Below are 26073 nucleotides of genomic sequence, written 5' to 3' on the forward strand. Positions count from 1 at the left end.
GATCATATAGATAGGAACTGATGAAAACTGGCTGAGAATTTTGGCTTATTGTTAGATTAATATATGTGAGCAATTTATTTTTTCTCTTCTTTCAGCACTTGCTAGAAGTAAATTCTTTAAAGCACCTGACAAGACTGACACTACAAGATCGCATTACCAAGTCTCTTCTTCATTTACACAAGAAGAAAAAACCTCCCAGCATCAGTGCCCAGTTTCAGGTTATTTCCTGTATTGCTTAAAACAAATAAGAATCTGTATCTTTCAGATTGTCGTTGAAAGGTTAAAGTGATCTGCAGGTTACTCGAATAGGATTTTAATTTATGTGACTAAAAAGCCATATATTACTGATCATTTTGGAAAGAAGAACCAAAGATGAAAAAAAAAAGTCAGATGCCTTTGTTTTTCATCCACATATGTCTGGATAATGGCTATCTCAATATTTGTTATTTTCATTGTGAGGAGAAAGCAGAAAATTGATGTTATAAACAAATCTGCCTTTAAACCCTGCTGCTTAGATAATGTCACTGTTAGCCTAATGATGTATGTTTTTTTTTCCCTGCTTAAACCTCATGCTGCTACCATTGATAGTTAACTAAATGAGGCTGAAGGGCTTTTTTCTGTGTATTTATTTTACTTTTGTCTACATAGAAATCCAGTTCTTTTTTGGGGGGCTTTTAGGAATCAATATGATCATAGTTAACCAAATTTCTTCCAGAATAATTGTTTTCAGATTCCTTTTTAAATTGCCTCTTGCATTCTTCTCAAATCATCTATCTCCTAAGATCTTTTCATTTGGTAGATATTTATGAAAATAAGCAAAATATCTGGTAGATAACAATGCTTTGCATAATTTTACTCTATTTCATGTTTATATCACAGAAGCAATGCTCACTGTTGAATAAAAATTTCCTTATTTGTGATAGATGTATCTGTATATGTTAACACTTTTTAAAATGCTTCTTTTACAGCTAGGATGTTTGAACATAAATTATCTACTAATGTATCATTGTGTGATTTATAGGCACAGTTCTTCAAATTGTGGGCTAGAAATGTCATTTTATTTTAGGTAATTCTCACCATAGGCCTAAAGGAAAATTTGAATCTGTGAAGGCTGTTTGGTCACATGCTTTCTCTTTAAAAAAAAAAAAAAAAGAAAAGAAAAAAAGCAAAATCAAGGAGCCGTATAACTCATATGTGCAAATAAGCTTAAAGGAAAGGGAATTGAGTATAATGAAATCACTGCCATGAATTTTAAAAATCCTTCTTAATAATCATATGGGTTAATGGCATTTGGTTGGGAAGAATGAGAAGATAGTGCTTAGGGACGTCTGTCTTTACCTTGCTGCTGTCCTCACAATCCAGACTTTGTAGATTAGAAATGCAAAGATTAATGGGTTATAGAAAAAAAATCATGTTGAGTGATATGTTTATTAATATACAACATAAATATGAGTCATAAGCAGACTTAATACAATGGTTAGTTTATTAGCATATTTCTCCCTGATTAGCAAATCCACATGGGAAGCCAAATTCTGATCAAAAGGTAATTTGGTGAGCTCAATGTCTGAAAAGGGAACATTAATCTCACGATTATGAAAGGTAGAATTATTAAGCTGTTAAGTGTCCTTTGTTTTGTTACCTTGGATCTTTTACAGATGCCATGTATACCGAAATCATTCTTTAATTTGAAGAATACCATATAGCTAGTACAATAAAAACTTAGTTATAATCACAATCCTATTGTGTCTTTTAAAATCCTTCCAAATTTACATATTCTTAATTTATATTCATGAATTATATTTAATTTTTAGAAAAAGAGTCCTCTTTAATATTTCTAATAGACCATTAAGTTATTAAAAAAGTAATGAGTTAATTTTTTATTATTTGGAAAATATAGATGAGCAAAAACAAGTGAAAGTCGTCTACCATCCATAGATAATGACCAATGTATAGTATGTTTTCCAGGCCCTTTGCCAAAAATTTACACATACGCATTTTCTAATAGGTGTTGTCTAAGTTTTTCTCCAATTGTTCTAGGATAATTACTATTATATTTATTATAAAGATGAGGAAACCAAGTAGCAGATGAGGAAATTGCAGGTGATCAAAATGGATGGCACCCAGCCGTCTTTGACTCTGTGCCCTTCCTTGAATGCTTATTTTCATGAAAATGATATCATAGAACTCACAAAGGATTAACTGATACAGAAATTGCCCTTCTGCTATAAACAACCAGAAATTGGACAAAAGATATTATGAGTCAGATATTTTCAGATATTAGACAGTAAGCATTACGGGGTTCCAATCTGTGAGAATAGGGGAAATAAATGAGGAAAGCCCCAGATTAACACCTAAAGATAATTTGCTACAGCTCAGGAAGAAGAAACCCAAACAAATGCCAGTGGTCTTGCTAACTGAAGAGATGGAGATAGAAAGGTAGAGGCAACTAGAATTTGTGAGGCAGAGTAAAGAGGAGAAGGACATTGTATGAAGAGAAAGAGCTAGACTGCTGAGGGGTCTCCTTGAGTCTCTGTAACTGACTACCGATCTCTGCATATATGGGTTAAAATTCCATGAGATTGGGGAAAGAATGATTATTCTAATCACCTGAATCCTGTAGACCTAACAATTTCTGGTATTTATACAGGATTAGAGGAGTAGTTCTGTTCTCATCAGCCAGAGTGAAACGACCTTTTATTACATGAGGCATTAGGTAGAATCCTCAGAAAGACATTGTTTTAGCAATGGGACCAACATAGTCCTAATGTAAAGACTGCTCTGGCCCTGCTCTCACAAAACTAAAAATCAAGTTTTAAAAGAATCAGACTGATCCTAAGTAACTTAACTACATGTTAAGAAGAATGTTTGTCACTCTTTAAAGGAATACAACAAAATCCAACAATGTAAAACACAGTGTCTAACATCCAATGAGAAATTACAAGGCAGAGAAAGAGTCAGGAAAAAAATAACCCATAACAAGGGGGGGGGAAAAGTCAGTATTTAGAGACAGACTTTAAAATGATGAAGACGATGTAAATAGTAAGTAAGAATGTCAAATTAGCTATAATGTATCTTTTAAATATGCCCAAAGATATAACAAAAAATATGAATATGATGAGAACAAAATAGATTCTTTATTTTGGAAGGTGATGACAGAGTCTCTGGATGCTTCCTCAGGAGATAGAGTTGTTCTGTCCTCTCCTTTCTTTCACTGCCTGTTGGAACCAATAAGGGCCATTTGTATTATGAAAAAGAAAAAAATGAAGATATGAAAAAGACTAAAATAAAACTTTTAGAGATTAAATATGTAATATTTGACAATAAAAAAGAAACTAAATTGGATTAACATCTGTTAGTTCAGAAGTAGTAAATTTGAAGTCATAGTTTATTAAAGCCCAGAGAAAGCAACAAAGATGTAAAAAAACGAAAATAGCAATAACTTATGAAGCAATATGATGCAGTCTAACATAGGTGTAATTGGAATCTCAGGAGAGGAAAGGGAGGAGGGCACAGAAAAACATATTTGAAGAAATAATGACCAAAATATTTTCTGATTTGATGGGGGAAAAAAAAAAAAAACTGCAGAGATCAAAGAATCTCAGTAAACCACAATCAGAGCAAACAAAAACACACCAAGGCACATTATATCAAATTGCTAAAACCAGTTAAAAAGAGAGCATCTTAAACTTAGCCAGAGGGAGAAAAGAGACATTTTGTGTAACAAAGTGAAGATCATCAGAAACTATCAAAGCCATGAGACAAGAAAGTGATATCTTTAAAAGACCAAAAAGAGAAGAAAAGTCACCCTACAATTCTATGCGTGGTGAAAGGTTAAGTAGAGACATTTTCAGACCAAAAAAGCTGAGATAATTTATTACCAGCAGATCTATAATATCAGAAATGTTAAATATGAAAGAAAAATGATGGGAAAACCACATGGAAATTTGAGTTTACACAAAACATGAATAGTGCCAGAATGATAGAAATGTAGGCTAATATTTTAAAAACACATTTTCTTGGACAGACGTGGTGGCTCAAACCTGTAATCCCAGCACTTTGGGAGGCTGAGGTGGGCGGATCACCCAAGGTCAGGAGTTCAAGACCAGCCTGGCCAACATGGCGAAACCCCGTCTGTACTAAAAATACAAAAATTAGCTGGGCTTGGTGGTGTGTGCCTGTAAGCCCAGCTACTCAGGAGACTGGGACATGAAAATCACTTGAACTCGGGAGGTGGAGGTTGCAGTGAGCTGAGATTGCACCACTGCACTCCAGTCTAGGCGACAGAGCAAGACTCTGTCTCAAAGAAGGAAAAAAAAAAATCCTTTTCTCTTTTAAAAATAATTGGCTATAGAAAACAAAAATAATAGTATATTGTGGGGTAGAAATAAAACGTATAATAAAAGTATCCCAAAACACGTAAAGTGGTACTAAGTGGAAATATACTGTTGTTAAGCTTTTACACTATACAGAACATGGTATCGTGTTATTTGAAGGTAGACTGTGATAAAGGTGCAAATCCTAGAAAAATCCTTTAAAAAAGAGTTAACAGTTAGTAAGGTAGTAGCAGAACTAAAATGGAACCATAAAATATACTCGATAAAAAAAGGAAAAAGAAAATTCAGACTGATAAATAGAAATAAGTAACAATATGGTAGACTGTAATGTATATTTTCTGTATTATTTCAGCCTTTTGGTAAATTACCACCTTCACTATACTCTAAAACATTCACTCTTGAGAGTTTGTCTTCTGCAGGCTAATGTTAGATTTTAATGAGTCAGTCCCTTTGACCACCAAACTTTCAAAGTAGGTAAAGCCTTAAGTTATGACTGGGATGCTGTAACTTGATCATAAAGCAAAGAACTGTGCAGTGTTTATACATGGACCTGTATGTCAAAGTCTGGTCACTTCATAGCACTATGTCTCTACTTAGTAGTTTTTTAAAAGAAGTTGTGTGGCTTTCTCCTAATATAATTGGTCATACACGTTGTTGCTTGTTATAGCTACTAAAACTTACTGATAAAGCTGCTGCTCCTCTCCATACTCAGCTGCCTAGGGATCCACAGGTTGCTAGGAAATATATCTGCCATTGTATCAACAGTCAACATACTCTTTGCTTCAAGTAGGGGAAACTAAATTTTTCTCTTCCTAGGAGTCTTTCTAACTGTGGGTATAAGGAAGATGTAGGATACATTAAGCTTGTTTTTTTGTAAAAGTGTGAATTCCCTTGGAAAAGGCTGATTGGTTTGAAGAAATTAACCAGCTTTTAATTTATAGCTCTAAGAATTTAGTCATTAGTCAAATTAAACCCAAGCTGATATTCTCTGGACATATATGTGTATATTAAGTTTTCTAGAATAGCTACATATTACTTTTATAATAAGAGGAAAAGCCATCTAAAAAAGATTATATTTTTTTAAAAGATAGTTTATAGCAGCAGGAAGCAGATTGGTAGTTCCCTGGGGCTGTGACTCAAGTGGTTATTGACTGCAGATGGGCAGAAAGGAGTTTTTTGGGGGTGATAGAGGAGTTCTGAAACTGGACTGTAGTGATAGTGGCATAACTGTGTAAATTTACTAAAACTCATTGATTTGTGAACTACAATGTATATATTTTAATAGTATGTAGATTTTATTTCAATAAAACTGTTTAAACCAAAAAAGTCACCATTAAAAGAAGAAAAAGAGCAAGACTAAAAAAGGACTCATATATGTAGTATATGAAAGAACTATTAAAAGGAAGAAAACCTAATAGACAAATGGACAAAAGTCTCAAATAGGCAATTTATAAAACATGATATCCAGAAGGCCAATACACCTATGTAAAACCTGTTCAATATTATGATTCATGAGGGAAATGCCAATTAATACCACAAAGCAATGCTGTTATATACTCGCCAACATGGCTGAAATAAACTGATTATACAACATGTTGGCAAGATTGGGGAGCGTTCAGAACTCCTATATGGTACTGTTAAAATGTAGATTGATACAAGCATATTGGAAAACAGTTAATGGCCGGGCGCGGTGGCTCACACCTGTAATCCCAGCACTTTGGGAGGCCGAGGCGGGCGGATCACGAGGTCAGGAGATCGAGACCATCCTGGCTTACACGGTGAAACCCCGTCTCTACTAAAAATGCAAAAAATTAGCCGGGCGTGGCGGCAGGCGCCTGTAGTCCCAGCTACTCAGGAGGCTGAGGCAGGAGAATGGCGTGAACCCGGGAGGCGGAGCTTGCAGTGAGCCAAGATCACGCCCCTGCACTCCAGCCTGGGCGACTGAGCGAGACTCCATCTCAAAAAAAAAAAAAAAAAAAAAATTAAAAGACAAGTATGTTCATAGCAAAATTTTTCATAATAAACTGGAAACAACAAAATACTCATCTCTTAATGGATAGTTTAATGGTAGTAATGCCAAATAATGGATCACTAATATACAGCCCTGAAAATTTACAGAATATAATTGTATGCAACAAATACAAAATAGTACATGGTTTATTTTTCCATTCATATGAACTTTAATAGTAGGTTAAACTAACTTATCATCTTAAAAGTAAGAATAATAATTACCCTTGGTTGGGGTGTGGAAATATGAGTACATAGCTTATGTACAGTGACCTTGCTAAATTAAATGGGATGGGGCCCAAAGGGCTTCTGAGATTCTGATTTTATGCATATACACACACACACACACACACACACACACACACACACACACACGTTTAATTTGGGCTCTAGTTACAAGAACATCTTCCTTTTGTAAAAAGTCATAATCTACACTTATGATTTTAATATTTTATGTGTATTATTATTGTCATTATTTTGAGACAGCGTCTCATAAAATGTTGCCCAGGCTGTACTCCGACTTCTGGGCTTAAGCTATCCTCCCTCCTCAGCTTCACAAGTAGATGCTACAGGCATGTGACACGGTGCCAAGCCCTATGTGTATTATACTACAATAGCATTTGCAAGAATAATGAACACTGAAAAGTTTAAAAATTTGTATGTTGATGTAATAAATTTCACAACAGTACCAGAGGTCTATATATAGTTCTAAGACTTCTTTGTTTTACTTGAACTTGTGAAATGTCGACTCCTAAGTAGACTGTGACAAGTTAGGTTTGTATATTGTAATCCCTAGAGCAGCTACTAAAATGCAGTACAAAGATAGCTGAAAAGTAGATAAATTAATATGGAATATTGAGTATATTGAACAGAGGGGAGGGGCACCTCACCAAAGAAAGTACACAGATGGCAAATAAGCATATGAAAAGATGTTCCACATTATATGTTACTAGGGAATTGCAAATTAAAACAAAAATGAGATACCACAGCACAGCTATTGGAATGGCAAAAGTCCAAAGCAATGAGAACACCAAATGCTGGTGAGAATGTGGAGCAACAGGAACACTCATTCATTGCTGGTGGGAATGCCAAATGGTGCAGCCACTTTGGAAAACAGTTTGACAGTTTCTTATAAAACTGTATTTTTACCATATGATCCAGCAGTAACAACTTCTTGGTATTTACCTAAATGAACTGAAAACTTATGTCCACACAATAACCTGTACACGGATATTCATAGCAGCCTTATTCATAATTGGTAAAACTTGGAAACAGTCAAGACGTCCTGCAGTAGGTGAATGGATTAACAAACTATGGTACATTCAGACAATGGAGTATTATTCAACACTAAAAAGAAATGAGCTTTCAAGCCATGAAAAGGCTTAGAGGAACCTTAAATGCATATTACTGAGTAGAGGAAGCCAATATGGAAAGGTTACATACCATAAGATTCCAAATATATGACATTCTGGAAAAAGCAAAACTATGGAGACAGTAAAAAAGATCAGTAGTTGCCAGGATCTAGTTGGGGGAGGATGAGTAGGCAGAGCATAGAGGACTTTAGTCAGATTAATCTATATGATAATGCAATGGTGAATAAATGTCTATATATTTGTTTAAACCCATAGAATGTGCAACATAAAGAGTGAACCCTAATGCATATTATGGACTATAGTTAATAATCATGGTCAGTATTGGTTCATCACATATAACACAGTAATGCAAGATGTTAATTATAGGGGAAATTGTGCATGTGAGGGTAAAGGGGCATGTGGGAATTCTCTGTATGTTCTGCTTATTTTTGCTGTGAACCTAAAACTGCTCCAAAAGTCTATTTTAAACAGGCAGGGAGTAAGAGGAGGAAGGGAGGAACAAATGAGAGAGGACAAACAGAAGGCCAGTAATAAAACTGGTAGCCCTAAATCCAACCATACTAATTATTAACAATGTAAATGCTCTAAACAGTCCAATTAAGAAATGGATATTATCTGATTGGATAAAATAAGACCTAACTGTATGTTATCTACAAGAAACCTGTTTAAATACAATGATACTAAAGGGTTAAAAAATGAAAAAAATAAACCATGCAAACAAAAACCAAAAGAAAGCTATAGTGACTATAGTAGAGTCAGACAAAGTAGACTTCAGAACAGAGAAAACTACCAAGGATAAAGGGAGATATTTCATAATGATAAAAGGTGCAATTTACAAAGTCTTACATGTGTATTCATCTAATAACGGAGCTCCCAAATATCTGAACCAAAAACTGATAGAATTAAAAGAAAAATGGACAGATCTGCAATTATGCTTAGAAACTTCAGCATACCTCTTGGTAATTGATAGGGTAAGTAGACAATTAGGAAGGACATGGAAGACTTGAATAGAATGATAAACCTACTTGACCTAACTGAAATTTATAGAACAGCCTAGCCAAGAATTGCAGAATATACATTCATTTTAAGTGCCCATGAAATACTTGCCAAGGTAGATCATAAACTAGGCCATAAAACCTTAATAAATTTGAGTTAAAATCATACAAAATGTTGTATTTGTAATAGAATTAAACCAGAAATCAAAGAAAAATATCAATCCCCAAATATTTAGAATATATAAAACAGACTTCTAAATAATACATTTTTTAGAGGAAGGAAAATTTTTAAATATTTTAAATAAAATGAAATATCAAAATTTGTGCAATGCAGCTAAAGCAGTGCTCCAAGGTTAATTTATAGCACTAAATACTTTTATTGAAAAAGGAGAAGTGTCTCAATTCAATAATCTAAATTTCTACCTTATAGACTATAAAAAGAATATATGAAACCCAGTGCAAGCAGAGAGAAGTAAATAATAAAGATAACAGCAGAATTCAATGAAATGAAAAACAGAAAAATAGACAAAAAAAAAAAAAAAACAAAACACTGACACCAAAAGCTGGTTCTTTAAGCAGATCAAAAAAAAAATTTTTTTTTTTTTGAGTCTTACTTTGTTGCCTAGGCTGGAGTGCAGTGGCACCATCTTGGCTTACTGCCCTTACTTACCCACACCCCCCAGGTTTAAGTAATTCTCGTGCCTCAGCCAGGCACCACCATGCCTGGCTAATTTTTGTGTATTTTTTAGTAGAGACGGGGTTTTACCATGTTGGCCAGGCTGGTCTCAAACTCCTGACCTCAGGTGGTCCGCCCGCCTCGGCCTTCCAAAGTGCTGGGATTATAGGCGTGAGCCACCAAGCCTGGGCTGAGCAAATCAAAAAGTTGATAAACTTCTAGCCACTAATCAGGAAGAAAGAGAGAACGTACAAATTACCATTATCAGGAATAAAAAAAGGGGTATCATTACATACTCTGTAGACAAAAAGCAAGGGAGTACTACCTTACTGGATACCCTCCTGAATCATTTTAAAAGTTGTAGGATACATGAGTTTGAATAAAATTGTTTCATGAAATGTGAAGAAAAGTGAAAAAAAGTTCTACATTTGATTATTCTGAAATACATCTGCGATATTTACTATTTCCAGGCTATCTGCTTTAATACTAAACTACCATCCTTATCCTTAATTATCCATAATTTAACCAGTATAAGAATATACACAATGTGCTTTTCAAAAACAAACCTCTTGCTATGTGTGCCTCTCCTTTTTGAATGTTTTGCCAGCATATTGATTACATTTATATGTTACTTGTTAATAGTTTGGAATGGGAGAGTATGATAATTATATTGCTTTCTGTTGCAGACATCATTAAGCAAGCTAATGGAAACACTTGGTCAAGCAGAACCATATTTTGTAAAATGCATCCGCTCTAATGCTGAAAAGGTAAAAATGTCCTATAAATGAGAGCACATATCTCAGCTTACTTCAAACTGAGCTTTAAATACTTTTAAGCAGAATAAGTGGAGGGGAAGCACTAACTATAATATTTATAAGGAAAATAGTGTTTTATAAATACTTTCAATGGATTTTTCCATATTTACCTGCTTGTAAGGTGTTTATATGGATTTGATTTAGCATCACCCAGAATTTGAGAAGCAAATACATCTTGAAGTCCTGTCAGAAAAGAGTTTTCTTTTTTCTTTTTTCTTTTTTTTTTTGTTTTGAGACAGAGTCTCATTCTATCGCCCAGGCTGGAGTGCAATGGCATGATCTCACCTCACTGCAATCTCCACCTCGGGTTTCAAGCAATTCTCCTGTCTCAGCCTCCCAGGTAACTGGGACTACCGGTGTGCACCACCACACCCAGCTAATTTTTGTATTTTTAGTAGAGACAGGGATTTGCCACGTTGGCCAGGCTGGTCTTGAACTCCTGACCTCAAGTGACCTTGGCCTCCCAAAGTGCTGGGATTACAGGTGTGAGCCACCACACCCAGTTGTAGGTTATCTTGTTACAGATTTTGTAGTGATTGGACTATGTGGCCTCTGGGGGTGATTACATTCTTTTTGAGCTTTTACGGTCCTCTCTCTTCACAACCAGAGAAGCCTGGAAGCTTGGTTTCTCTCTTTTCCCTAGGGTTGGGCAGTCAGAACTTCTCTGAAGCTACCAGCTGAGAGGTGAGCTTGCCTTACCTATCAGCTTAGTTGTTATATATCTTAACCAGACAACCTCCAATCAATCTCTAGATACTTAACAGTTAGCCATGCTTATAAACAGATAATTTGGAGATCTACTGTTCTGGGTTAATCTTTTTTCCATTTGCTTTAGCTGCCCTTAAGGTTCAATGATGCCTTGGTACTTAGACAGCTTCGATACACTGGAATGCTGGAAACAGTTCGAATTCGCCAATCAGGATACAGCTCCAAATATTCTTTCCAGGTTCTGTTTTTATAGTGATATTTACATATTTAGACACATCAAGTAAATGATTCCCACATATCTTGCTTATTATTTCTTTAGGGCTTACTTATTTCTCTTAATTCTTCCTTTCCATTTCACGTTTTGTATACGGAATTGAAAAGGGATAGACAGTATTTACTTTGACTGAATGGCAGCAATCTCATTAAGATTATTGTAATAGAATCCAGTAGTTGGTTATTCTTATTTGATCAGAATGTTTGCTAATACTAAGTTTACTCCTGATATAACAATTCTTTGCACTGACCTCTCCAGTAACTGAAATATTTCAATGAGAACTATCTAGTGAAAAGATTCCATTTGGTTTTTCCTAAAGTTTTCTCAGCAGGATTTTCTTTCATAGTAAGCTGCCAAGAAGGCTCACAGCTACTCTTATCAGCAATTACTGCTGTGGGTATGGAAATTGTATTGAAGCTGTTCAGCAACTGAGCAAGTCTTTGCTGTTACTGGGACGGAAAGCCTCATTCTCAGTTATCCTGCCACGTTTGCTTTTTTTTTCCCTGATAGAAATTTTAGGTGCTTGTTAAATAACTTTTTCTTTGGTCTTTTATAAAGCTTCCTCAAAAGGGATAATTAGCCTCTGCCCTTTTTTTTTTTCCTCTCATTCCCTTTTGATGATATGATATGTAGAACCCAATATCTTTCTCCGCCTCCTATGTTTTTCGAATTAACCTTTTATTATATCTTAAATTAACATGCACTTCTTGGTTTCACCCTGTTTAAAAGAAAGAGGAAAAGATTAATAAAATGATAATTAGTTTAAGGTCTTGTTTATATACACTACTTTCTGATTTTACAATTTTTTTTATTATTTTTCAGGATTTTGTGAGCCACTTCCATGTACTTCTTCCCCGAAATATTATTCCATCCAAATTTAACATTCAGGATTTCTTCAGGAAAATAAATCTTAATCCAGATAATTATCAAGTTGGAAAAACCATGGTAAATATAATCTGTATAGCTCTTGTCAAAATTGAGTGCATTTATTTAAAAAATAATAATTTTTGCCTATGAGATTGTTTATTAAAAAGATAGTGAATCAGATATCAAAAGACAATTGGTTAGACCCAGGTTTTTATTTAATTATATAGTCAATATTAATCACAGAGCTCTGGCCAGTGCTGTAGTTCTAATTTTAACTGCCTAAAAATCATCTCTCCATAGATGTTCTACTGTAATCTCCAAGTCAGCTTGCCCAAGATGAATTTAAGATTCATCTGGTCTTAAATTTATCAAATACTTTCTTTCTCTGTCATCCCTTTTCCAGTTTCTCAGTCTAGAAACCATAATTGTCTTTAGCATACCATTCGCTTTAATCCTTTCACAAAGTTTTAGGGATTTTTTTTCCTTTTACAAAGAGATTCTCACATCACTTTCTGTTTCTCCATTACTACTGCTTCCATTTTATTTTTATTCCTTATCTCTTCTCATCTACATTGCTTATACAGTGAACAGCTTACTTATCTGATTCTAGTGTATTTGTCATTCCATTTAATTTATTCTACTCATAATTTTAAAATTGTTATCTTAATACACTTAGTTCTTTATGTCTGCCTCCTGCTTGATAATAACCCCCTCATAACCTCCTCATTAAATACAAACATCTTTCTCTTTTTTGAGAACCTTCATATTGTGGCTTCACATTACTTAGTATCTTTTTTTATGGAGATTAATTGTCCCATTGTCTCCTGTGCATGCCTTTATTATTATTTTCAACTGTTTGTGTTACTCAGGTGGGATCTTTTGTCTCTGGCCCTTTTTAGTTTACCATCTTCCTCTTTGGGTATATAATATCTACCTGCTCTCAAATGAGAGGTATAATTCCTGTTTCTAAAGGGATATGTCTCCTTCACCTTTGCAGCCTCCCAAGCCCTAAACATTAGTGGAATGAAGGAGTAAATAAAATAAACTTATTAATAACTTTGGACAGTGAGAAGCTTAATGCACTCTGGATTTCAAAAAGACTGTTATCATTGGTTTATTCATGATATGATTCAAGCTTCAAGATCTGTGGTTTTCAACTTTTTTCCCCACCGTAACACCTTTGAAAAATATGATTTATTACCAGTAATACATTTACTTATAGCAGTGGTTTCCCCAATGGAGTAATGTAGCATAATCTCTGGTGCTGGAATTTTGATACTCTTGCTGACCTTGTCATTTCTCTCTCCCTTCCTCCCTTGCTTACCTTCCTTTTTTTCTGTCTTTTTTTTTTTTTTTTTTTTTTTGAGACCGGATCTCTCTATTTTGCCATAGAACTTGAACTCCTGGGCTTAAGCAACATTCCTGTTTCAGCCTTCTGAGTAGCTAGGAGTATAGGCATGTAGTACCACACCCAGCTCACCTTCCTTATTCTACTGTCTCCATTTCAATTTGAGAATGACTACTTTGGATAGTATTTATCAGTACTTCATTTACATGCCTGCCACTGTGTTTGTTCTTCTCTAAAAGCTTATCACGGAAAGGATGATTCATGAAATAAATTTCTCATTTCTTCTTTTGCTGCATTCCTCATCTTCCTTTTGGTAGGTCTTTCTAAAGGAGCAGGAACGACAGCACTTACAAGATCTGCTTCACCAAGAGGTGCTCCGCAGAATCATATTGTTGCAGCGATGGTTCAGGGTCTTGCTGTGTAGGCAGCATTTCCTCCATCTGAGACAAGCATCTATTATTATCCAGGTGAGAAGCAAAGGATTCTTTGCATGAGATTGACTAATTTATTTGGCCTTTGTTTAGTAACCAGAACCTTTTTACTGTAAAACATTTTCAATAATAATGTAAACTTTAGAAATGAGAATATGTCATACCCACTTTTGAAGTGCTCATAACACCCAACAGATTATCTGGCATATAATAGACTATTAATAAATATTGATTCCATTGAATTTAAATTAAATTGAATTTTTAGTTATAATGTCTTGTGAGGTCTGAGTAGGGGCTAAGGAGTTACCTAATATTTGTTGACATAGTTGTTTTTATTTAACAGTTTTTGGAGTGATGTTTGAGAGTTTATATATACTGTTGGTTTTAGACACTCATTTTGGATGATAGGTACCTTTTTTTTACATTTATTTGTTTTATTAATACCCTCATTGATTTATATCATTTCCATAATATCTTTTCCATTTGTGCAAGAAAATCTTTAGTATCTTCATCTTTGGAATGTGTGTCAGGATTACCTTAAACCCATTAGTGTTATTTGGGCAAATTGTAACAAAAGAATATAATATGTTAAAATTATTAATAATTTGAAGGACATGAATCATCCAAAAACTTTAAATTAAGTTCTGTAATTAACTCCATCAAGGTTATAGTATTTAAAATAGCTGTTTTAGCCAAACATATCTGGAAGAGAAAACTTTTTTCTATTTATCTTTTTCAGTTGCACTTTCTGCTTTTGTAGAAAACTAATTTTTTTATTTTTTATTTTTTTGAGAGAGAGACTCTCCCTGTCGCGCAGGCTGGAGTAGAGTGGCGTGAACTCGGCTCACTGCAAGCTCCACCTCCCAGGTTCATGCCATTCTCCTGCCTCAGCCTCTTCAGTAGCTGGGACTACAGGCGCCCACCACCACGCCCAGCTAATTTTTTTTTTTTTGTATTTTTAGTAGAGATGGTATTTTTAGTAGAGATGTATTTTAGTTTCACTGTTAGCCAGGATGGTTTCGATCTCCTGACCTCATGATCCGCCTGCCTTGGCCTCCAGAAGTGCTGGGATTACAGACGTGAGCCACCGCGCCTGGCCAGAAAACTAATTTTTAATCACCAAGAATTTAGCTGCATAGGCACTTAACCTGTAATTATGACATAAGAAATTTATTCTCTTTTTTTCTTGTGAAAATGCAATGTAAGATATGACAACCAGTTTCTGTTATTTTGTCTTCCCCACAGAGATTCTGGAGGAATTACCTAAATCGGAAGCAAGTCAGAGATGCAGCTGTGCAGAAGGATGCTTTTGTTATGGCTAGTGCAGCTGCTCTTCTCCAAGCTTCCTGGCGTGCTCACTTAGAGAGGCAGCGGTACTTGGAGCTACGGGCTGCAGCCATCGTTATCCAGCAGAAATGGAGAGATCACTATAGGCGCAGGCACATGGCTGCTATTTGCATACAAGCAAGATGGAAAGCCTACAGGGAAAGTAAAAGGTACCAAGAACAAAGGAAAAAAATTATCCTTTTGCAATCAACATGTAGAGGATTCAGAGCAAGACAAAGGTAATCTCTACACTATACTATAATACTTGCTTTTTTTCTTTCATCCCAAGTGCTTTGTTTATACCTCTGCGTTAACACTTGTCTAATTTGTATTAGAATTGGTTGTATACAATTTCTTTTCCACTATACTGTGATACTTTTACTGATTTTAACCCACATTGTATTGTCTATAATGGAAGTTAAATAAGGTTTTATTGAATTAAATTGGATCGAAAATCTACATGGTCTGTGATCATAACTGCTAAGAATTAACTTTTACATTAGGCCAAATCTTACAAAATTGGCAATATTCAACTGTTTTTACTTTCAGAAACTGTAATTTCACACTTAAATTAAAATTTCACTTTAGTTTGAGGTTTACTTTAAAATAAAGCTAATATTAAAGTGAGAGCTTTATTTCTGAATTAGTTTACATTTTGACTGAAATGCCCAGGTAGAAGTTATACACTTAATGAAATATCATCTGACTCATGGAAATAGGAAAATTGTAAAATGTGCATTCAAGTTAATTTAAGAAGTACTTAGGTATTGTAAAAAGATTTTATAACTGCATTTTTTCTTAAATTCTCAGGAAGTATGTTCTCCTCAGTGGTAACTAAGATATTTCTGTAACCCATTTTGTCTGTTTTTATATAGATTTAAAGCTTTAAAAGAACAAAGGCTAAGAGAAACAAAACCAGAACTTGGATTGGTGAATATTAAAGGATATGGATCTCTGGAAATTCAGGGTTCAGACCCTTCAGAATGGGAGGATTGTTCTTTTGACAACAGAATAAAAGCCATAGAGGAATGTAAATCTGTAACAGAGAGTAATCGAATTAGCCATGAAAGTTCGGTGGACTGCTTGAAGGAGTCACCAAACAAGCAGCAGGAGAGAGCCCAAAGCCGGAGTGGTGTGGACTTGCAGGAAGATGTGCTTGTAAGAGAGAGACCCAGATCCTTGGAGGATCTCCATCAGAAAAAAGTAGGCCGGGCTAAAAGAGAAAGTAGGAGAATGAGAGAACTAGAGCAAGCTATATTTAGCTTAGAATTGCTGAAAGTTCGTTCTCTTGGTGGTGTTTCTCCTTCAGAGGATCGCAGATGGTCTACAGAATTGGTGCCTGAAGGCCTTCAGTCTCCACGGGGTACACCTGATAGTGAGAGCTCTCAAGGAAGCTTGGAACTTCTGAGCTCTGAGGAAAGCCAAAAGAGCAAACTAGAATCTGTAATTTCAGATGAAGGAGACTTGCTGTTTCCATCACCTAAGATATCCAGCAGTCCAAAATTTGATTCACGGGACAATGCCCTCAGTGCCTCAAATGAGACTAGCTATGCAGAGCATTTGAAGGATGGAACTATGAAGGAAAAGGTGGTCTGCAGTTCTGAGTCTATTACCTGTAAACCACAGCTGAAAGACTCCTTCATTTCAAATAGTCTGCCTACTTTTTTTTATATCCCCCAACAAGACCCACAGAAAACAAATTCCCAACTAGACACAAGTATCCAAAGAAACAAACTATTGGAAAATGAAGACACACCAGGGGAAGCTCTTACTTTGGATATCAACAGGGAAACTAGAAGGTATCACTGCTCAGGAGAAGATCAAATTGTTCCTCCTTTGAATACAGAGTCTTTTAATCCTATGCTTAAGAAGTTAGAAAAGCTAAACACTGAGAAGGAAGAAAGGCAAAAGCAGTTGCAGCAACAGAATGAAAAAGAGATGATGGAACAGATTCGCCAACAAACAGATATTTTAGAGAAGGAGCGCAAAGCGTTCAAGACAATTGAAAAGCCAAGAATTGGAGAGTGTTTGGTGGCACCATCTTCCTATCAGTCAAAGCAGAGAGTAGAGAGGCCATCCTCTCTCCTCAGCTTAAATACCTCAAATAAGGGAGAACTTAACGTACTGGGGTCCCTATCAGTAAAAGATGCAGCTCTTGCCCAGAAAGACAGCTCCTCTGCTCGCTTACCCCCAAAGGATAGACCTGTCACCGTGTTCTTTGAAAGAAAAGGAAGTCCATGCCAATCTAGTACTGTTAAAGAATTATCCAAGACAGACAGAATGGGTGCCCAGCTGAATGTAGCCTGTAAACTCTCTAATAATCGCATTTCAAAAAGAGAACACTTTAGGCCAACTCAGTCTTATAGCCACAATTCTGATGACCTTTCCAGAGAGGGAAATACTAGGCCCATTTTCTTCACTCCAAAGGACAATATGAATATTCCCCTGTAAGTGAAATGTTTATGTTTATGTATAAATGGGAAACTTCTTGGAGTATTTTTATTAAGGTGCCTTGTTCTGCTCCAACTGTTTGTGTAAAGTGGCTGCTCAACTTGGCCATTTTCTCTTTGTAAAAATATTCCCTAATTGTTGACTCTACCATCACCTGAAGTTGGTTGTAGTTATACCCTAGGAATCCTTGACTAATCATGAATAGCAGAGTAAATACTGGGTTCCTCCCCATTAAGTGAGAAGCATTTGTGAAGGGCAGTACAGTGCCTGTAAACATAGTAGGCATTCACCGAATACTGGTTGCTTTACAGCTGTGAGGTTTAGTAGTCCAAGGTTGTTCATTTCAGGCTTTAAAGAAGTTAATTTGTTTTGTTACAGCTGTCGGCCTATTTATGATCATCATTACGTTCATTTTACTTCTTTGTGTGTGATAAACACATAACATAAAGTTTCCCATCTTAACCATTTTACAGTAGTGTTAACTGTTTGTTTTGCAGAAGATCTCTAGAACTTTTTCTTCTTGTAAAATAAAACTCTGTACCCACTGAACAACTCTGCTTTTCCGTCTAGCCCCTGCCAACCATCATTCTACTTTCTGTTTCTAAGAGTTTACTTTTTATACCTCATATAAATAGAATTTCTTTTTTCTTTTTTCTTTTTTTAATAGATGGAGTCTCACTCTGTCACCCAGGCTGGAGTGCAATGGTGTGATCTCAGCTAACTGCAACCTCTGCCTCCTGGGTTCAAGCAGTTCTTCTGTCTCAGCTTCCTGAGTAGCTGGGACTACAGGTGCACGCCACCATGCCTGGCTAATTTTTGTATTTTTAGTAGAGACAGGGTTTCACCATATTGTCAGGCTGATTTCAAACTCCTGACCTCAGGTTATCCACCCGCCTCTGCCCCCCAAATTGCTGGGATTACAGGTGTGAGCCACCATGCCCAGCCCTGAGTAGAATTTCTTTATACTTTTTTAAACTAGTGGTAGTCATGAGAAAAGCATTTTTAAGTGGTACATAAAAACAAATTTAACAAAATTGAAGATACTTGTATTGTCTTTGTATTTGGTAGATTCTTTTGGTTCTTGTGGGAGAATGTCATCATTGAAATGAAAGGAGGACTGTATCTTTGGGCTAAGAAAATAAATTTTACATTAACAATGAAAATAACCTTTTCTCTCCTTTTATGTATAACCCGAACATTTAAATGTTCCACCCTTTAAAATTTCATATGGATTTTAGAGAAATCCTTTGTAAATGTGGGCAAGAGATGATCAATAATTTATTTTTCCACCAAGAGTTTCTATAGTATTATAAAGTGCAGTTGAGCTTAGTGACAGCTTTAAGTATTATTCCCACCCATTAACCTACAGATTTCCCAGAAGTTCAAAGGCTCTGTGTAGCATATGCACCCATAAGAGAGTGTTAAAAACATATTCCCTGTCATTCTAAGTTTAGTGATACATGCTATTCCATGCATATCTGTGAGTGAGCTCTTTAATATTCTTCTTTAATGTCTGTTAATTATGACATTTATGTGTGTGTTTGTATTATAGATGTATACACTTACAAAGTAGCTGTTGGGATCCATGAATTTGTTTTGTAGAAAACAATTGTAGATTCCAAAAAATATTAATCATCCTTGTGAATTATTTATCTTATTTTTCCAAGATATACAGTTGTAGGTCTATTTGAGCTGATTTCCTTTATTGCTTTATTAATGGTCTACTTATCTTTAAAATTATTGTATATTAGATTATATTAAACTCTACAGATAAAATTCATACTTTAAATCTCGTTCTATTATATAAGTAATACTAGAAACATGAACATTTTGTAGAATCATAAATGTTGGTGCTTCTGAATTATGTAGTCTAGTTCCCACATGTTATAGATAAGGCCACTGGGGTCCATAGAGGTGAAATGACTTATTCAAGATCATATATTTAGAGAAATGGCTGGGACTAGAACTTGCATTTTATCATTAAGGATCAGCATTGGGTTTTATGTTTAGAAAGTAATACTAGGTTAGTGTCCCTTTTGTACTGTAGTGGATCATGATGAGTACACAGTAGTTTTTAACTGTTTAATGAGAGAGGACAAAAAAAATCATGGTGAAGTCTAAAAATTGCTGTGAGTTAAAAGGTTAATTGCAGTGGTCAAGTACTATCAAGATTCTATTAATCGTTGTTTCTCTTTGGAGGATAAATGAAGGTCCAATAGGCTCAACTGTGGCAAGAGAGATTTTGATAGCCAGAAGAGAATCCTTTAGGACAAGCTAGGATTGCTAGGCTTACATATATTACATACAAAAAAGGAGATCGCTATGAAGACTTTAGCTAGCAAAGATTGCATCTATTTGTATTTGTTTCAGGCTTATTGCATAGAGGCAAAGGGCAAGATAATTTCTTACGTCTCCTAGACTTTCTTTTATAAAAATTAAATGAAAGATTTTGAATGGAAGAACAATTAATCTACCAACTAGTATCATAAGTTAGTGTCTAATTTTAGCCAGCACTGTGCTTGGAAGTAAGATATGATTCTCAAGGAGCTTACAGTTCTACTCAGGAGAGATTATCAATATGTTGTTGAGACTTATGGTACTGAGTTAATATAGGTAATTGGGGCCATGAAGGTGCAGGTTATATACACTTTTTCATCAGATTCTGACATCTATTTCTGCCCAGAATTTAATGATAAAATAGTCCCATCATACAGTTATTCAGGTCTGGAGCATACTTTAAGTTTGATAACAACTTCTTATCCTGCCAGTGTTGATTTTATTCTATTCAACATGAAGCCTTTTGTTTGTTTTTTGGGTTTTTTTCAGGCAGAGTTTCACTCTTGTCACCCAGGCTAGAGTATGCAGTGGCACGATCTTGGCTCACTGCAACCTCTGCCTCCTGGGTTCAAGTGATTCTCCTGCCTCAGCCTCCCAAGTACCTGGATTACAGGCACCTGCCACCACACCCAGCTAATTTTTGTATTTTTAGTAGAGACAGAGTTTTGCCATGTTGACCAAGGTGGTCTCAAACTCCTGACCTCGTGTGGTCCACCTGCCTCGGCCTCCCAAATTGCTGGGATTACAGGCATGAGCCACTGCGCCCGGCCTCAACGTCAAGTTTTAAAACTCAAACAATGGACGAAAGCTACAAAGAGAGATTTCAGAAGGAGTTTTCTAACCAATAGGAACTATCTCAGTATAAAATATAATGAGATCCTCATCACTGGATGGCTATTTTTCAGATATTTTATAATGATTAGATGGAAAGGCCCCTTGTAAGACTAGTATTCTAAAGATTCAGGGATTTGGTATTTTCCTTTCCTCATCATCAGATCTATTTTATTTCTTGAGTTTTATTTTGCAACTAGTATTCTTAAACATGTCATACTCATAGTGGAATATACCCACTGATCATCAGGACAAGGCCTCTAGTAATTCAGTCATATGTGTAGGTTCAGGATTATTATTACTAATTAGCTAAGCAGAAAAAATATGACTTAGTGTCTTGGGAATTGACTAAGAGTTGAAAATATTTATGGAATTTGCTGGAAGTCTTTAACCTGGCTGCCATGGGATATCTGCTAAGAACTGAAACATAATTTCATTGTTTTATTTAAAGTGTCAGCAAAGAAGCCTTAAACAGTAAAAATCCTCAACTCCGTAAAGAAGATGAACCAGCATGGAAACCTGTGAAGTTAGCTGGGCCAGGCCAAAGAGAGGTAAGTATTGGGTCTTGTTTATCTATCTTCTATGCAAAAGAGATGTACATTATTTTGGAAATTGTTATTCTTGTAGGTAGAGCACCTCATCTACCCATTTACTCCCAAGTGTTTTTAGAGAAAGAAGCCATGAGCTGAGATTGTTATAATTATGGAGGTGTACTCCAGGCAGGGAATGGTGCCTGAGAACCCAGTTGCTAAGAAAAAGAAGGCAATTTGTGCAAGTGACGTTGTTGACTTATTATGGCAGTGAAAGATGACTTCTTTGGCTATGTAGAACAGTGTAGATTTAGCTTTCATTCTCGTCCTTCGTCCAGAGTAATGTATCAAATTCCTTTTGGTCATCCCTGTCACTTCTCCTAGTGGAAAGGGCATGGTGGGGTGGAGGGATATTTCAAGAAATTCATGAGCCCTCTGATGTCTTTCATTGGCATCATCTCACAAAGAAAAAAAAACCCAAACATTGTTGTGTTATTTGTTTTATCATTTGGTCAAGCAGGTTGCCAGACCGGCCCATAAAAAGAAAGCTCGAATGGCGCGGACGCGCTCCGATTTCTTGACTAGAGGTACTTTTGCCGATGGGGAGGGGGATACAGAGGAAGACGATTACGATGACATTATTGAGCCCCTTCTCTCCCTTGACCAAGCTTCTCACTGTGAGCTAGGGCCTACACCCAGCCTGGATCAGGCCTCTCACAGTGACTCCGAAATGGTAATTTTACAGCAATATAAGAAAAATAGCAAGCAAATCTGATGGAAATAGTCTTTGCTAATCTAAAGCTAACCTTCACAGCTTCTTCCCATGTAACGGTTTGTACATGGGAAACCTCAGTGAACACAGCAACTAAGCTAAACCTTAATTTAATAGAACTCAAATAAATGGCACTTTAAAAAGGTATAAATTAGGCAAAATTAAGATTATTTGACTTAGCACTAATGTAGAAATTTTCCATGTTGTATCTTAAAAGGTCTAGAGCAGTGGTCCTTACATTTTTTCTGTAAAAGGTCAGATAATAAATATTTTAGATTTTGTGGGGCATGTAGGCTCTATTGCAACTACCTAACTTAACAACTTAACTTAGCCACTATAGTGTGAAAGCAGCCGTAGACACTAAGTAAACAAATGGGCATGACTGTCTTGTAATAAAACTGCAAAAACAGACAGTAGATTGTATTTGACCTGTTGTCCATCGTTTACTGATCCTTGGTTTAGTTTACTGATCCTTGGTCTGAAATAATCCAGTAGCTTTTAGCTACAATGCACTTGTACATTTTTTGCCTGTAAACTTGCTTCCTCCACCTCACTTTTCACTGATAAGAAATAAACATGAATTTTTAAACATACAGTGAGCAAAAAGTGTCTTCCTGGACCAACCCAGCCAAATAGAAGGCTATATATAATGTGAATTTGCATTAATCACACAATATAACATTGGTGTTGCGTTTGAATAAAGCTGCACTATTTTAAGCTATATATTTTAAGAATATAACTATATCACCTTTTCAGCCCAAATCAGGTGTATATGTGGTTTGACAAGTATTAGTGTATTGATGGGTATATTAAGGCAAAGAGTTTCATTTTGGAATTGTCCTAGAAATATATAATGTAAGGACCATATGTCTAATATGAACCAAAACATCACTGATGAAGTGGAGTGAAATAAATATTGAAATATTTATAGTGAAATATGAAATATTTCCATGCATATCTGTAACTGTGCTGTCTAATATTCTTTAGTGTCTGTCAATTATTGGAGAAAAATTTTAGAATGATCTTTATTTGACTCATTAAATATTCTATCTTTGAACTGTTTTAAGCTGTTTGAATTGTCCAAGATTTAGTTAATTGAAATTTCTCCTATTGTCCAGAATAATCTCGTTGCCTTTTTCTTTTGTTGGAGGTATACCCAGTTTTTAAGTGACAAAACTGATGTTTTATGAAGGCAAAAACAACAAAAAGAGAAGAATGCAGGACAAGTCCCCTGATTAGATAAATGAGTCATTAACCTGAGCCGAACTGTAGGATTACAGAAACTGGAAACATTCTGTGTATCTGTTAATATATGTAATAAGAGCCAAAATCTTCAGTGTAGAATAAAATAACAGCATTTTAGAGGTGCCCTGTATTTGAGTTATAAATAAGGAAATATACTGTGTTATCTGATTAACAGTTAAATACGAAATTATGTAATGGAATAAACTAATTTTAATGAGAAGTCCTGCTTTGTCTAGTATACATAGATTTATTGTTTGCAGAAAAACTTTGGCATTTATGACTGCTGTTTTGTTCCTGAGAGTTTCCTTTGTAACAACCCTTAGTCCTTTTGGTGATAGACTTTTTTTACACTGGGAACTTTTACTGAGATGAACCAGGAAGTTGGGCTTTCTGCTTGGAGCATTCAGCTCCTTTCAGTGTTCTAGCCTCTGTTCACCTGCTTGACGGTCACTGCATGCCAGTAGTTGTAGAGCACTTCCCTGCACAGTGTGTTAGTCATGTCTCCAGCTTTCTCCTTTCCTTCTCTTTCATCACGAGCTATTTTAGGAACAGGTGATGGTGCTTGTTTCTTGTGGACACTGCATGAAGCAGCTTTGCTTTGTAGAATATGCGGATAGATACTTACTGGGGTTGGGGATGGGGTGGGTAGGAACAATTTTTAAATGTGTTTCTCTTTTTATTTATCTTGAGAATATTCCATGTTCTAACATTATCTGATATTGTGAAGATGAAGATGTATTATGTCTAAATAAAATCTACTGCTATCTCACAATCCAGATATTTTCTGGATTTTAAATGGATTTGATTTTCTAGGTACATGGAGTTTTAAAAACTGGATTTTTTTTTCTGAACAAACTGATTTTATTACTCTGAAGTGTGTCATTAAATCTTGGAAGAAATTGCTGTATGACCTTTCTAATTGTGAAGTAACTCAATCTAATGGGATAAAGACTTTCACAAATGAATTGAAGGAGATTTCATAAGCATTACCTGTTGAGTTTTTAAATTATTAATCAGTTGTTACCTGCTCTGGGAGGGGAAACAAGTGTAGTAGTTTCCCTCCTTAGTGACTTTGGTGTTTTTTAACCTCTTACTTCAAACTCTGCCATTTGAATAACTGTTTAGTTTCTGTATGCTGCTCTCACTCCATTTTTATACACACCATGTTGGCATTTATTCAAGAAGAATGGCATGTTCTGCTAAACATTTTTTTTTTTAAGGTAACTTTTATATATTTTTTTAGTTTCTCCGTTTTCTGGATGGTAAGCGGGTTAGTAGAATCATTTCTATTCCTTATTTATAGGATTAGTATTAGAAACATTATACTTTTCTCTATACAGTTTTCTTTTATCATCCCCTAAATTTAAAGCAATCATCTCTATGGATATGACTCATGAATAGCTCTCCAGAATTTCAATCTTTATTACTTCCAGCATAGTAAAATTAAATTTCTCATTATTCCCCCCAAACTGCTGTCACTTCTTATATTCCTGTTTCTGCTGTTCTCTGAGATACTCTCTAATCCTTATCTGTGTTGAATTTTCTTTCTCTCTGATGTCTATTCCATGGACTGCCAGAAAAACCTGTTGATCAAAAAAAGCTGTTTATTAGCTTATTACAGTAAGAAAAAACCCACTTTGACTGTATCTTAGTAATATATCACAAGGGAGAAGTCAGGAGAGGATATTCATAAAGTTTTAGGACCTGGGCTAGGTGATTTTGAGGTCGGTCTTGCATGTAGAAAACTGGTTGTTATTGAACAAAGTTTATTACGTAAGAGTTTTGGATTGTCAGCCTTAAGACAGCAGCCACACTGTTGACTATACACTTAGTATTCATATGTGTATTTTATTCCTCTAAAAAAAGGACTAGTTTATAGCATTGAACTATCTGTTCTTTGAAGATTTGGCAGAATTTTCTATGAAACCACCTGGGAGTGATACTTTTTTGTGGTGTAGTTCCTTGATAAGTTTTTCTTTTTTTCTTCTAGGGAAATTTGTCTTTTTTAAACCTTTTATCTAACAGGGTCAATTTTGGTGAACACTTTTTTCTTATAAAATTATCAATTTCATCTAACTTTTCAATTTATTTGCATAGAGGTCTGGAAAATAAGAGCTGAGCACAGAGGCATGTGCCTGTAGTCCCAGCTACTCAGAAGGCCGAGGCAGGAGGATAACTGGAGCCCAGGAGTGCAAGGATGCAGTGAGCTGTGATCGTATCACTGCACTCCAGTCTGGGCAACAGAGCAAGACCCTGTCTCTTAAAAAAAAAAAAAAGATTTGTTAGACCCAAACAGTACTCAGTCTAAGGCTAATTATTCTTGACTATTGAGGTGAGATCCTCTGTACACTTTGCCCAGTGCCCTGGGAATCATAAAGTTATGTCCTCTGGCTCTTGGGCATAGACACTATTACTGACCTTTTGTGAGTGATGGGCTCAATTACCTTTAATCCTTTGAAGTGATCTTTTTCCTGGTCTTGGGTTGTTTTCTCATACAAAGTGTTGATTAGTACTCAAGCTGAATATTCAATGTGGACCTTCTGTAGATCTCTAGAGTTCTGTCTTTGTGCTTCTCACTCCTCTCCAGTACTCTGTCTTTTGGTCTCTAGTCATCATGTTCACTTTGGACTTTCAGCTTCATGTGTTCCACTCAGAGTCTGTCAGGTTTCACCTGGTTTCCCTCTCTGAATCACGGCCTAGAAACTCTCAAGGCAGTAAGATGGGACAAGTGTAGGACATACTTCCTTTTTTCC

The 26073-nt window shown here is 35.7% G+C and overlaps 1 protein-coding gene across 11 annotated transcripts in view; it reads left to right on the plus strand.

Moving 5' to 3' along the window:
- LOC105487515 (myosin IXA) overlaps positions 1-26073 on the plus strand; it is a 299768-nt gene that overhangs the window by 199748 nt on the left and 73947 nt on the right. For 7 of the 11 annotated variants that reach the window (XM_071101117.1, XM_071101116.1, XM_071101115.1 and 4 more), the window contains 9 exons: positions 96-218; positions 10072-10152; positions 11036-11146; positions 12005-12127; positions 13715-13864; positions 15074-15393; positions 16030-17601; positions 21225-21324; positions 21821-22036. In XM_071101117.1, the coding sequence (XP_070957218.1) occupies positions 96-218; positions 10072-10152; positions 11036-11146; positions 12005-12127; positions 13715-13864; positions 15074-15393; positions 16030-17601; positions 21225-21324; positions 21821-22036 (2796 nt within the window). The remainder of the gene's footprint in view (positions 1-95; positions 219-10071; positions 10153-11035; positions 11147-12004; positions 12128-13714; positions 13865-15073; positions 15394-16029; positions 17602-21224; positions 21325-21820; positions 22037-26073) is intronic. The other 4 variants (XM_071101119.1, XM_071101121.1, XM_071101124.1 and 1 more) reach the window with 2 other exon arrangements.

This window comes from Macaca nemestrina, chromosome 7 (assembly GCF_043159975.1).
Source record: "Macaca nemestrina isolate mMacNem1 chromosome 7, mMacNem.hap1, whole genome shotgun sequence".
Lineage (NCBI taxonomy): Eukaryota > Metazoa > Chordata > Mammalia > Primates > Cercopithecidae > Macaca > Macaca nemestrina.